We start from the raw sequence: 15,100 nt of genomic DNA, 5'->3' as shown, positions 1-15,100 counted from the left end.
TAGACTTGAGTTAATGGTAATTCATATGAAAAAGACTAAGGGTTTTATTACCCACAAGCTCAGTTTGAGTCAGGAGTGAAATGTGGGTGTCAGGAAAATCAAGGCTATAGTAACAGATACGTACTGTTAAAGAACTTTGACAGTTTGGAGCATCAGACAGAAATACCCAAGATCCAGCATTACTAGGCCTCAGTAAATGTCACTGGGTGTGGCTAGATCTGTTGACTCTGGCTGGATTCATTATTTTCTTTTGGGAATCTCTGTATTTGGTGGAAATTTTTAGTTATTAGAAATCTGTTAAAGAAATGGTATTAAATCATTACATGTTGAAAAGTGATGATTCCCTTCCCATTCACCCTACCCAAAACACAATATATGTGTTGTGGTTTTCATTATAATATATCATATTTCTGGGCACTCATCAATTCACGGGGCCTCTGCATGGCATTATGTTGGCAACAGAAACTATTTGTTGAATACTTTGCTGTAGGAACTGATTGTTCTACACACAGCTCTAAAATGTATCCAAATTATTGTGAATATTTCAGGCTTTAGAGCAGGCATTTATCAATGTTTCATAAACCCTGGGTGGCAGGTAAGTAAGTATATAAGAAAATTAGAAGGATCCACGAACCCCTGAAAAGATATAATTTTTTATGTATGTGTAATTTCTTTCTGGGAAACAGTCCAAACAGTACAAAAAGCAAACGCCTTTTCCCCCCACCTGTATAATTTGTCTACTTCCTAGTGTGTAAACAAAGAGGCATCTTGACTGCCGTTACCCATCTTTGGTGAAACCAGAGAACAGATCTTCCTTGAAATGCCAGTGACTTGCCACCAGTAGGGATTTAAAAGGATGTCACAGGCAGAGTTCCAAAAAGGTTTTAATTGAAGTCCTAGCATTAGAATAAATGAGAACTGCCCTCCTCCCCTCACAGCACACAACAAAACTAGTTTTTGTTTTAAAAACAAAGTTTAGATTTATTACTTGCAGAATTTGGGTTATTTTTTTCTGTTCCCCTTTCAATGTGTGAGTACAAATTTGGTCTTCTCCAGGAATATTTTGTTCTGAGGTGAGTTCCAGAGAAGCTTGATCTCCTCAATGGGATATGTGTTTCATGTGGTTTTTCTTCCTTTGCAAATGTGCAGGGTGCCAAAGCATGCTTTCTGCGGGACATTCCTTTCTCGGCCATCTACTTTCCGTGCTATGCTCATGTGAAGGCTTCCTTTGCAAATGAAGATGGGCAGGTTAGCCCAGGAAGCCTGCTCTTAGCTGGTGCCATAGCTGGTGAGTGTCCCCCATGGAGTTCTCTTACTTCCCCGACCCTTGCTGCCCCCATTCCCTAGCTGCATGCTACTACATTGAAATTTTTTTGCTGATAGTTCTTGACAGGGTGTGTGTGAGTTCGCTAGAGATTGAAGAGCTACTGAAAAAAAAGGGAAAAAATTAATCTTCATTCTGGCAGATGAGATTATTAGACAAGCTTAATTTCTTAACTCTAGAAAAGGCTTATTAAATATTGGCTTATTTTGTAGTATTGTGGAACTCCAATTCAAGTTCCATATCATTTCATAGTCTCACTTCATAGCATAAGAATAACTGTTTAGCCGGAAGTTTTTAAAGATTTGAATACGTTTGTCTTAAACATGTCTAAACAAAATAGTGCATAAAAGCCTGTCCAGAACTTAAACAATAGTTGGAGAAAAGAAATGTAGTAGAACCAGAAAAGACCTGGGCCAATTAGAGACACCTGTTTCCTCCCTGTGTTATGGGGGATGGTGGTAATTAAATCACAGATGGAAATAACTATCTTCTTTTTTTCAGTGCTCCATTGAAAACATCGATAGAAAATAATTAACCATGCCAGGATTCAGTTCACTTTTTGATGCTCCTTCTTGTCAAGGGTCCCTAAGAGCAGGAACAGTCTGGATTAGCTCTCCAAGTGGTGACATTTAATAAGTTAACAAACCCTAAGGCAGTCACAGGATGCCTGGATCCAAACATTTTTGATACCTGTGCTATTCTCATCAGATATGTAACTAGAGTCTCCATGCTTTTCTCAAAGATAGCATAAGAACAGCTCCCAGCTTTGAGAAGTTGTTTGCTGTTTTGTGCACACCCCACCTACCCTGGCTGCAGCCTGGGGAACCCCTGGATGCAGGAACCTGTGTAGCTCCTCCTTAATTCTTAGTTAATCCTTTTCCTTCAAAGGCGGTGATATTGGTATATGAGGCAGGGCTACTGTTTCCTGGCTGCTTAGAAACCTCGGTTGTGTTAGTAGCAGTGATACCACTGTATCTAGAGCAAGAGATCATGATTTCAGGACTTGAGTATAAAATTCCCAATTTTAATTCCAGCTTGACTCATGGTGGCCTATATGTAATTTCTTATGTATCTGTAAATGAGAAAATGTTTTGAACCAAAGGGTTATAATTGATTTCAAATTATTTACTTGCAATAAGGTAGGACCTAATGAGAATAACTAAGTACCACTTATTAATGTGTGACCTTGAGCAAGTTACTTCACTTCTTGTAAGCTTTGGTTTCCTCAGCTATAAATGGAGATCACAACTGCACCTACTACAGAGGGTGTGTGAGGCTCAAGTGAGAGGATCCATGTGAAAGACTTGGCATAGTTCTTAGCTAAAATGCTCAATAACCATTTCCCAAGTGTTACATTGAATCCAAAAGAATCTGTCTGTAAATCACTCCAAAAAATAAGTTGTGAAATTAGAAGTTAAGTAGTAGAGCTCAGATCAAGGTCTAGGACTCTTTCCTAAGCCTCATTTTCCTCACACCATAAAAATACCATCTTTAACTCTTTTCTTGGAGAAGACAGGTACCCAGAAACGATTCTGTCTCTGGGGAGGTAATCCATTCTACCAGAGCTATAGAAATGACTGGTGAGATTTTGTTTCATTTAAGGTTTATTTTTCTCCTTTTTTTATGATTTTGAAAGTAATATTACTCATTATAAAAGATTTGAAAAGTACTAGAACAGGCAAATAACAAAAATAGTATTCATTATTTCACTACTCTAATTGCTATTTAACATTTTTACTCATTTTTTCCATTCAGGTTTTTCACAGAGCTGTAATCACACTTTGTATAGATAGTTTTCACTTAAGGTTGTATCTTAAGCATTATTACCCATCATGGCAAAGTAGTTAATGACATGTGCCTGTGGGGTCAGACTACCAAGGTTCAAATTCCAGTGTTTCCACTCTGTGTGAACCACACAAGTTATTCATTCCCTCTCTGCCATTTCTCCATCTGTATTTGGAGGTAAGAATAGTCTTACCTTAAAAGATTATTATGAGGATGAAGTGAATTAATAGATGTAAAGATTTAAAATAGTGCCTGATATATAGTAAGTATTCAAAAATGTTCCATAATAGTAATTTTATTACATATTATTTAAAACTTTCTGAACATAGTTTCTAATTGCTGCATCTTATGTATTTCTCAATTTTAGATACTTTAATTTTTTCCAAAAAATTTTAAATAGCTAGTAGTATGCTTTTTCCCCTATTTTGAATCAGTTATTTTTTTTTCTTTTAAGAGAAATAGATTATCTGAAGTGAGTTTGTTGGTAAAAAGCATGGTTGTTTTTCGGCCACTGACCCATTATTCTTGAGAGTTTGAAGTAGTCGACATCCCTATGGTGATGTTAGTTCAGCCCTCTTGCCATCCTGTTGTCTTTATAAATGCCTTCTGTATTCGTTATCTATTACTGCATGCCAAATTCCCTCAAAACTTAATCAGCTTAACACAACTAATATTTATTTTCTCACATTTTCTGTGAGTCAGGAAATAGGTGTGGGGTAGGAGCAGCTCACTGGGTGCCTCTGGCACCAGGTCTATCATGAAGTCATAGTCACAATGGCAGCCAGGCTTGACTGACATTGGAGAAGCCACTTTCAAGATGGCTCAATGACATAGCTGTTGACAGGAGGCCTCAGTCCCTTGTCATGTGGGCCTCTCCATTGGTCAGCTTGGATACCCTCACAACATGGCAGCTAGATTCCCCAGAGCAAAGTCTGAGAGAAAGAGAGAGAGAGAGCAAGGCAGAAGCTGCAGTGTCTTCTATGACCTCACCTCAAGATGATAGAGAAGCAGAGGCGTGAATGTCACAAGGGTGCAGATCTTTGAGGGCCATTTTGGGAACTGGCTGCCACACTTACTATAGAGCATTGACTTTTATTATTATTATTATTATTATTATTATTATTATTATTATTATAATGTGCAGGTTTGTTACATACAAGTGCCATGGTGGTTTGCTGCACGCATCAAGCCATCATCTAGGTTTTAAGCCCCGCATGCATTAGGTATTTGTCCTAAAGAGCATTGACTTTCCTATTATCATCCACCTTCCTCCTGATCCCCCATTTCTGGTAAAATGGGAAAATACCGAGTTTGCCCCGTTGATTTTAGTCTTCAAAGAGTGAATAAGCTATAAAGCTTAATAGTCTTTGTGTATTCTACAAAACTATAAAAACTGTGTAATGCGAAGTAAGCTACTTTCTTAATTTAATAACAGATATCAGAAGCCAGTGGTCAATGTCATAATTAGCATTCCAATTAAAGTTAGGAATAAGACAAGGATGTCTCTCTCATCTTTGTTATTCAGCCGTATTTTGGAGGTTCCTGTCAGCATGGTAAAATAAAATAAAAGGCATAAATAAAAGAAGAAAGGAAGCAGTCATTATTTATAAATGATTATTTACCTGAAAATCAAAATTAAAATGTCTAAGAAGTATATTACAATTAGGAAAAAAAAGATTAGTAATGCATTTTGTTATAAACATAAAAAATCTATATCCAGTGAGCAGGAGTGATGTCATGGGGTGAGCAGGGCTGAGTGTGGAACCTTGCTGAGATGCTCAGGCAGAGCTGAGTTCAGTGTGGAGAAGGGCAAGAAGACTTGTCAGAAGTGTGCCCCATGCAACCCCAAGAAGGGCAGTGAGCAAGCACAAATGTGCACTAATCCTGAATGGGCTGTTGGGTGGAGGACGGATCAGGCCCCCACATTCCCTTTGTGGTTGCCAAGAAGAGCAAAGGCATTTCTTAGGGAGAGGATACATGGTATTCAGAGAATCCCAGAAAGTATTTAATAGGAGAAAAGCTTCTTTCAAAATGCAAAAGTTCTCCTTTTTAGATGGAGTTTCAGGCAACTACAATGAATAATTGTTGGCCTCTAACTTATAAAACAAAAATGTCTCATAGCTATTTTTATGTGTACCATATTTAAATTGATCACTTATACATAAAATATTTTTTGCTGAACATCAGTCTATTATAAGTAATATAGACCTGTGATTAAATGAATATGACCACGCTTTCTATGTTTAGATAATAATTTCAATTATTCAGTAATGTTATCTCACTTTTTTCTTTCCAAAAATTTGATTACCCTTGAGGTTAGATTGTTTTAGTAATATGTAGCTTTTTAGCAAAAGTGGTTATTGGTATCCTCACCTAGAGAATGTTGGGTTTTGGTGTTTTTGTTTTTGTTTTGTTCATGTATCTAGTTATAAACTGGGACTACATTTAAATACTGGAACATCTACTCCCTTATTTCACAAGATAGAACAAGACTAACCAGTATTTGAATTCATGTTCATTGGCCAAAGTACATCAGCTTTGTCAGAAAGTGAAGACCGAAGCAAGGATCCTGAAATTAAGAGATCAAATTCTAATTCTCTATAATTAACATGGTGCTTTATCATTAATGAAGGGCATTTCAATACGCCTTATGAATGATATCAAATAAAATATATCTAATACTACTCAAATTTTATAGAATGCTCTATCATATCAGATGATTTTTATCAGAGTGATAAGATAGAGGAACAAGTCAAACTGTAACGATGGTCTCACCTTTGAATTAATTAGCTTGAGATTAAGTTGTAATACAGAAATACCTTTAAAAGCTGTTCCAGTACACAGAAGTGGAAGTGTGTTATACATGTGTGATCATGATGCTTCTGCAAACATTAGATTGTGATTATGAGAAAAGTACTGTTGGTACAAATTTGTTAATTATGTGGACATAAAGCTTAAGGTATAATAGTTTAAAACCAGTCCTTAAACCCTTAAAAAAAGTAATGAAGAAATTGAATTAAGACAACAGACTGAGCATATTCATCCATCTCTCCTATCTTCCCAAATACCTTAAAATGTCAGGAAATTCATTTAAAAAAAATTCTTTATTGGCACTAGAAAATGCTAATCTGGCCCTCAGCAGAAAGGAAATAGCCATATTGACTCTGAAACTGGACTGAGAGATGCCACAGTCCAAAACAGCAAGAGAAACTACCTCTAATGCAAGAGCAGAACTGGAGAATGTTAACCTTTGAGTGAAGAATAGAATGCCTAGAGTGGAGGTGGAGGTTTTAGGGTAAATCATTAACATGAGCTAGGGAACTGTACTTTCTTCAGGATTGCCAGGCTTGGAGCTCTCTCCTGGTTTTCATATGGAGCTTCAGGAGACAGTTGTATCCAAGTTAAAAGCTCAGAGCTCAATTTTAAAGAGACCACTTCCCTAAAGAGGTTAAATGTAAGGAATGGACAGAAAGCAGGGCAGGACTTAAGGTAATTCAAGACTTCTACCATAGATGCAGGAAAAAATAAAGTGATGGCAGCTTTTCTCAAGAAGAATTAAGAATTTAAAATAAATTCTTCTACCCCCACAGTGAAGCTCCCTACATTTCAGCAGTTTGGAAGGTCCACACCCTGCCAGCATATCCTAACCCCTTGCACCCAGTTACACAAAGCCCATAGACCCTCCCATTCAGGAGAGAGACCTCTGGGTGAAGCATACCTAGAATATGGTAGAAGTCACCCACAACATTTGTATATAATACTAATCAGCCTATCCTTTGAACTTGAATAATATCAATAGACAGCCAGAGATCCCCAGCTGTGAAGGAGCAACAAAGGAAGTGAACAGAAGAATTACAGAGAAAACAGGCAATTCAGGGGACAGAAGACAACTTTTAAGAACTATAATTAATTAACATAATTAATTAGAGTCCTCAGAGAGATTTGAAAGAAATAATCAGTAAAGAAGCTTTCTTGAAAAGTAATAAAAGAACTGCCATAATTAAATATCGAGCATTAGTTCTGAATGATATGATATGATCAAAGACCAAATTTAGACATCTGGAAAATAAAGACATGCAAAAAAAAAAACAAACCCTCTAGAATGTAATGTGTAGCAATAATATAGAGATAGAAAATGAGAGAAAATTTAAGATACGGGTAGAATTAATCTTGGAAATCTAACATCTGTTTCATAGGAGTTCCCTAGGGAAAAGTAATAAGGAAAAGGAGAATAGAAAATGAATCAATAGAAGATTGACTTCTCATCTTCTAATCTGTAATACTGGATACTTTCAAAATCCCAAGGAAAGGATGCCTTGAGTCGTAATTATGTTCCTGGTCACACTAACACTCAGGAGGGGGAAGGCAAAACTAAAGTTAGTTTTTCACATTCAAGGACTCAAAGCTTTCTTCCCCACAGACCTTCTCTGAAGCAATTAAAAAGTGAATTTAAGGGCCCAGCGCGGTATACCGCTCATGCCTGTAATTCCAGCACTTTGGGAGGCCGAGGTGGGCAGATTACCTGAGGTCAGGAGTTCGAGACCAGCCTGGTCAACATGGTGAAACCCTGTCTCTACTACTAAAAATACAAAAAATAGCCAGGTGTGCTGCTGCACACCTGTAATCCCATCTACTCAGGAGGCTGAGGCAGGAGAATCACTTGAGCCTGGGAGGCGGAGATTGCAGTTAGCTAAGATCGTGCCCAGCCCCAGCCTGGGCATCAAGAGCAAAACTCTGTCTCAAAAAAAAAAAAAAAAGTGAATTTAAGAAGGAGGAAAATGTGGGATATATGAAACAGCAAATAGAAGTTAAACCTGTGGTAGGTCTCCATTATTGCTGACTTTGGTATATGTATTCATGCAAGAATGGTTGGTTTTTGGGAGACTGACAAATGAAAGGAAGGACAAAAGTGCCAGTGCGCCAAAGTCCTCCCCTTGCTGGAGGATGCAAATGCTAATTAATTGCACCTGTTGTAAACGTACACCTATATAACAAATGCATGTAACGTTTAAATATATTTAGTCAGGGAAGTGATGGGGATCAAAAGGGAAATAACTGGAAGCAGAGAAAATAGCAAATATAGGATGGCAGAAATAAGCCTAATAGTCACAAGCACTGTAAGTGAATTCAGTACCCCTAGTAATAACAAACACTTTAAGATGAGTTTTGAAAGAAAATCTAGTCATATGAAGTTTCAGAAAACAGTGACATCGAAAGATTGAAAGACAGCTGATTGAAAAATATGTAGGCAAATACCAAGAATAAGCAAGTAGCAATATTAATGCCATACTGAATGGAATTCAGGGTTTTAAAAAAGCGTTCAGAAGCACACAGGCATATTTTATAAAAGATAAAATTCACTATGAAGATGCCATCAATTTCTATGTAATATCAATATATAATGTCATCTCTCAGCTTAAAAGTATGAAGAAAATGTGATATTTTCTCATACCTGATGAAAAACTTTATCACACTGCTTTTAGAAGCTGACATATTAAGTAGATAATATAGATAGAGATGCAAAGGGGATTTGGAAAACAGCCTTGATCCAAAATAAATAGATATTAACCTTTGTATTCAATAAAAAGAAAAGCACTTTCCTTATAAATATAAATGGGATATTTATAAAAATTAACGATGACTTGTGCCCTAAAGCTGTATTTTGCCAGTCATGTTTTCTTTTTGTTGTAAATTATATTCTACTCTAGCTGGGCCCCCTTTGAAGACTTGTAATTTTTTAATTGGTTGAGACGTGCCCCAAGTTACTCCTGTCACGGAGGTGGTGGACGGCCCCTGGGTCTCTGTGTTTGTCTTGTCATTGAAGAATCAGGCAGGCTGCCAGTCCCTTTCCTGCTGAGGGACCTAGAGGAAGCATCTCTGTTTCCCAGTCTCCTCTTGCTCCCCTGTCTTTAGGAATAGAGAAAATTCAGACCACTTGATCAGCATTGTCTTAGCCGTTTGGAATCCAGAAGAGAGCAGGCAGATCTACCAGATGTCCCTGCCAACCCTGGCCCCCAAAATCAACAGCTCTCTGGTGGCCAAGTTCTTGCCAGTGTCTGCTGCTTTCCCGGCCTTGCTTTAGGGCAGCCTGGTGCAGTTCTCCAGGTTGACTTAGCAAATCCTCACACTGGAAATCTCCTGTCCACTAAGATGTCCAAAATTCCTTTTAGGCCTTACCAGATACCTGCTTAGGAGAAACTGGAGCTGACAATGGAGTTGATGGGAGTTATGTTCAAGTTGCCATATTCCAGCATTTGCCACAACTCCTATCAGTTTTGCCAGGCAACTTACTAGGTGGCATATACGTTTCTTTTGACATTTTTGTATTCCACTAATCAGTGGCTTTCATACCTGCTCCCTCCACCCCCAGTACCTCTGTTTTCATAACAAAGAACAGTTTATGAAAATTACCCTAGCCAAAGGGAACTTTTTGCCCATTTTATTGCTTGTATGTCTTTCACAGTCACACTCTGACATGCCTGCCCACCATTGCAAGGCGGCTTTTATTGCATGTCTAAAGCAGGCTGTCTTGCTAAACTCTTTCTAAACCAGGAAGTAAAACAAAATCGGTGGTGTGAACACAGTGGGTTTCTAAGCATTTTTCTTGTTTCCTTCCATTATGTTGGAGTATAAATTCCTGGCCCAAAGTTAAAATAATTCTTACAAATGAATAGGAATTTCAGTATGACTTATCCAGTGAAGCATTGGATATAAAGTGAGCTTTTTGCATGCAGAATTGTGATGTATTTTATAAAACCTCTTGAGATTAATGTTTGACGAGCTAGGTAAAGATGGAAGAGATACTCCCTCAGTAATATAAATGCAAGCATGCAGTATGCAGATTTACACCCCCCTTCCAACTCACTGTAACTTTAAAGCTGTCTGTTAGAAGGATGAAATGTAGTTGTGAGCCAGACCATGTTGGTTTGGACAGAAATTCTTACAGAATTATTAAGCCTTAAAAAAAGCAAAGGAGATTTATGCATCTGCATTTGACCAATTTGGTTTGGAATAAGTTCATAATGGAAAAGTAATAAAACCATAAGAGACAGTGTCTTCTGAGTACAGTCTCGCTTTTAAAAAATCTAAACATGCACTGCCCTATTTTGGATACAGTGACTGTAGAAAAATTTCCCATTGGTAACTTTGGGAGGGTTTTCTGTTGTTGTTGTTGTTCCTTTTTCATTGATTATCAGCCAGTATAAATTTTAAGCTTTCTGTCAAATATTTTTCTGGAGATGTCAGTCTTAGGGAAAAGAAATCCTAAAGTGTTATCTGTAGTAGTCTCCTTCTCCCAGTTTCACCCCTCTCCCCGAAACCTCCACCTCCCACCCCCCAACACACACAGTGTTTTTTTAGCTATCAGTAAAGTCTTTTTCTGGTGTACCTGGAGAGGTTGGGGTTTGGAGAGTAGGGGGTGGTTGAGTGTGTGAGAGAAAGCACCTCCTGTGACTGCCAGCAGCCACAGAAGACCATGAAGAGGAAGCGCATAACAAGCTTCACCTCTGAAAAATCGGACCTAATAACTTCGCAAGTTTTTGATTTCAACAGGAAAGAAAAAAAAAAAAAGAAAGGAAAACCGCTTTCTCCACTTACTCTCAACCACTTGAAGTAGTGTTATTGATAAACAATTTCTGAAAAATATTTGAAGATTTAGGAATAGAAACAAAGAAAGCGAAGGCTGAGTGATTTGGGCAAGGGAAGGTGTGAGTCAGGTGGGGAGGATTGTAGGAGCAGACATCTTGCACACAGGAGAGTCATGGTTGCGCTTCCCATAAAGGACAGCAAAATAGGCATTTTATTGAATCGGATTTTTAACTTTCTTTCCACGGCCAGCAGTTCAAAGCACAGTTATTTTTATATAGTGAGAATGTGACCAGACTGAGATGGTGTTGTGTCTCTCCTGCAGGTATGCCTGCGGCATCTTTAGTGACCCCTGCTGATGTTATCAAGACGAGATTACAGGTGGCTGCCCGGGCTGGCCAAACCACTTATAGCGGAGTGATAGACTGCTTTAGAAAGATACTGCGTGAAGAAGGACCGAAAGCTCTGTGGAAAGGAGCTGGTGGTATGGAAATAATTTGTTCTTAACTAACTCTTTGGTATCAGGTAAATTTTTTAAAAATCTAATTATATCTATGATTTCTCCATTTTTTTAAAGCTCGTGTATTTCGATCCTCACCCCAGTTTGGTGTAACTTTGCTGACTTACGAATTGCTACAACGATGGTTCTACATTGATTTTGGAGGAGTGTAAGTATCATGCTAAATCTGCTGCTAAATTTTGGCTGCTGCTAATACTCTGTTGTCGTAGGGAAAGGTGCATCAGTCTAGTCTCTATAATAAAATAGAAGAGATTTAGGGAAATGATGAAATTGTGTTAACAAGGTCATTTCCAAGGGGAGCATACAACTGATTAGAATGTATCAACTCCTTTACATTACATATTTGAACAGGTTTTGAATGTTATTTTTATCAAGTTAAAACAAAACAAACAAAAAATACAGCTTCTTACTCTGTTTTCTCTTCTTGTAGAAAACCTGTGGGATCAGAGCCAGTTCCTAAATCCAGAATCAACCTGCCTGCCCCAAATCCTGATCACATTGGGGGCTACAAACTGGCAGTTGCTACATTTGCAGGGATTGAAAACAAATTTGGACTTTACCTACCTCTCTTCAAGCCATCAGTATCTACCTCAAAGGCTATTGGTGGAGGCCCATAGGAAGATCAGCCCTGGGATAGTGCTGTCTTTTTGTGGGTACTGCAGTAAAGAACATCCCTCCTGGGAGTAAAGCAATGCTTCATCCCTTTTACGTCCATCTCTTGTTTAAATTCAAGTCTAGGCTTTTTTATCATGTGAAATCATTCATTTTCTGGGTGTTTTCTTAACCAGATCATTGTGAAGTTATTCATAATTATTCTTTGGCCCTCTGCCCAGAAACCTTTGTTTGTATCTGAAAATTGATGGGATTTGGTCAACACTAACATGATTTGGGGAAAGGAGCAAGTCAGAATAGAAATTAGTACTCCCCTCCTTGAACTAGGATTGTAGTCCCAAAGAGGCTACTGTAAGGCAATCATGGTGCTCGGAGCAGTGTTTCGTGTGTGTTTTAAACTGGTAGGAAACTGGGTGCATATTTATGAAAATAAAAAATGCTGGGAGAAATGAAAAAATACATATCGAATATATTCAGCCTGGCTTCAAATTTTAAGCATGCACAAATTCTGTCTCTGGATTCTATTATGAAGCTTTTATGTGAAACATGTTTCTTTATAATGAAAACCACATTGGAGATGTTTAGGAATCATATTGTTACTGGTACCAAGACTACTAGGGAAATGCCTTTGTACTTTAGGGAAGTACTTTTGGCATTTTATTATACAGACAGAAAAAAACTGAGATGTAGCCCCTCTCCTGGAAGTGCTAATTTTGAAAAACTGCTCATATGATGTACATGTACTGATTACTGCCTATTTTAATAAACACTCTTGAAAAATGCATGTTGCCCTATTGCTGCCTGCCCTATTCTCATCTCCCCATCATTGGCACCCACTTGCTTTTAAAATCCACTTTATCTTGAATTATGTAAGACAAATATGTTCTGACATAAGTATTTAATTCATGTTGCCTTGCTTAATGGTCAGAGGCGCATGAGTTTGTGAAGGTGGAAATAAACTATTTGTAAAGTGATTGAGTTGTTTGGTCTTGTGCATGTTGCATGGTGAGTGGCTACAGTAATTGTCATTATTGGCCTACATGTTATGTTTTGAGGGGAATTTTATTCATATTGGCATGGATATATCCTCAGTATCTTTCAAGGTAATGTGTTCCCTCATTTTCATGGTTCACAGTGAGTACAAGAAACTGTATTTAACCATAGATAAGCAAAGAACTAGCAAACTGACACCTTACTTCTAGGCATTCCAGCACTTTCGGCAGTTTATTGTTACGATGAAGGTCACATAGTTTTAGTAGAACTTAGCCATGAAAACTGGTATGAAATGGCAGTTGTATTTTCTAATCCAGTTTGACTCTTGCACACACCAAAACCATATACCACTATATCTAACATTGCTAATATTTGGGTAGCACTATAATGATTTGGGGAAAGAAGCTAGTCTTGAACAGAATTTAGGGCTATTCTTAGACCGTGATCATGCTTCCAAAGAGGCTACTAATTAATCTGTTGGCAGTCTGTATGAACATTTTGAATTTCCAAAGCTTTTCTCCATAGCAGACAGCCATTTGTCAGTCTGGTTCTGTAAGTCAACAGGCTGACATTTGAAGTTACAGTTTAAAATTGAAAAGAGTCAATACCTGCCATAAATGGCTGATTTTTTAGAGGGGGAGGGTCAGGAGGGGAGTGAAGAGCTTTGTCTTCTTCACTAGAAAGAGGACAGATAACATACATGGCCCCTTCTGTGATTATTTGACAAAACCAAAGGGGAATCCCCTCCCCAAATTCAGTGTGATAAATGATAAATATCTGTATTATAATCTCAGAGACTAGTCACAGAACTCCAAATATATGTTAGAAATGAAAGGTGTTAGAACAAAACATGTCAACTTTGGTCATTTGAATGTGGAGAAAAGGCGCTGCATCTCTGCATTCCTTTTCTTCACTTGTTTGAGATTTTATGGCAGATCAAGTTTTCATGGTAAAAACACTGACCAAAAATCTCATAACTTGTCCATGGCCCTGCCTGCCTCTTAAAGAGCAGTTGCATTTAATGAGAGAGCATCCTGGCTTCACTTAGCCTTGCCAGTCGCTGAGAAGAATTCTCTTTAGTGAATAAGAAGCCAGGGGCCCCAGGAAGCCAATGGAGGTAGAGCTACGTGTCTGTGTTTCCTTAAAATCCTTGCCTTATTCTGTTCAGGGATAGGCAGTGATGGGAGACTTTGAAGGAGGCCTAATTTCCCTCTGGGTTCTGCTCAGTGGGTGGTGTTACTGTGACATGCCCTGAACAGGACTGCAATCACTGTGTGGTGAAAACCACTGTAAAATTTGCTCTGGGTTTCCTTTCTTTCTGGTGACAGCACAATCCGTTGTCGTCGTCAGTGGTGTGGCTGTTGTCGGTGCCATGGGTCTTTTCCCTCTGTAGGGCTGAGGAACTGAAGGTGGTAACTCCCATATGCCTGCCTGCTTGCCTGCCCACCTGAGGGGGCCAGCCTCCTCTGCTCTGCCTGCCCCTAGTCTCCACTCTGCTCCTGGTCCACCACGTGATTCCTTGGTGGGGTGGGAGAGAGGTCTGACTTTCGTAGCAGCCTTTTTCTTTTTTTTTTCAAGGAGGGGAAAAAATGTGAAGCTGACCACAAAGTGAACACACTGATTCTTGGGTTCCAGTCATGGCTGGGTTTCTTGAGGCTGGGTGGCATGCTGTCGCCAAGCTCCTGCTACACCTCGTAACCCACAACCATTTGCTGAGCTCCCTGGGGTTGCCTTAATCCCAGAAGCCAGGGTCGCACAGAGGAAAATAAGAATTCTGGCACAGAAAGGAGTCATTTAAATGCTTATTGCATTTCAAGCTTTAGTTTCTACTTAGCTAAAATATTTACCATTGCTGGAAAACAATGTTTAAAATGTTGTGCTTATATGGTATTTAATGGCGTGGCCTATGTAAACCTCAGGATGCTTACATTTTGACAGTCTTCTGGAAATGTTTAACAGCACATAACCCAGTGAGTGGGGAATCAAAACGGGAACAAATGGTGCTTGAAACTGTTTGTAACCTCCTCCAACTAGGTATTCAGAATGCAGGTCATGCTGGAATGCTTCAGGTAGAGGGAGATCTCAAAAAAGAAATTTGATGAGTCCTGTCTTATGGCCCCATTTATCAACCTTCCAAATAAACTGTCCCTAAAAGTCATCATGTGCCTTTTCCTGCAGAAGGCATACTTGTGGGGATGAATTTGTATCCTTGCCACTGAGCAAAATCCCATTTTCAATTCAGGGTAATCAAATGCTTTCAGGATGTGGATTTTTCCAAAGAT

General features: G+C 38.6%; 1 protein-coding gene across 3 annotated transcripts in view; it reads left to right on the top strand.

Annotated features, from left to right (window-relative positions):
• The window catches only part of SLC25A13 (solute carrier family 25 member 13), a 204,686-nt gene extending 191,887 nt beyond the window's left edge, over nucleotides 1-12,799 (top strand). For all 3 annotated transcript variants that reach the window (XM_012510470.2, XM_003252527.2, XM_004089563.2), the window contains 4 exons: nucleotides 1,150-1,288; nucleotides 11,019-11,177; nucleotides 11,271-11,361; nucleotides 11,644-12,799. In XM_012510470.2, the coding sequence (XP_012365924.2) occupies nucleotides 1,150-1,288; nucleotides 11,019-11,177; nucleotides 11,271-11,361; nucleotides 11,644-11,830 (576 nt within the window). In that variant the 3' untranslated portion in view covers nucleotides 11,831-12,799. The remainder of the gene's footprint in view (nucleotides 1-1,149; nucleotides 1,289-11,018; nucleotides 11,178-11,270; nucleotides 11,362-11,643) is intronic.
• The last annotated feature ends 2,301 nt before the right edge of the window (nucleotides 12,800-15,100 follow it).

This window comes from Nomascus leucogenys, chromosome 11 (genome assembly GCF_006542625.1).
Source record: "Nomascus leucogenys isolate Asia chromosome 11, Asia_NLE_v1, whole genome shotgun sequence".
NCBI lineage: Eukaryota > Metazoa > Chordata > Mammalia > Primates > Hylobatidae > Nomascus > Nomascus leucogenys.
Note: the sequence above shows the minus strand (reverse complement) of the source record. Positions and strands in the feature narration are given on the sequence as shown.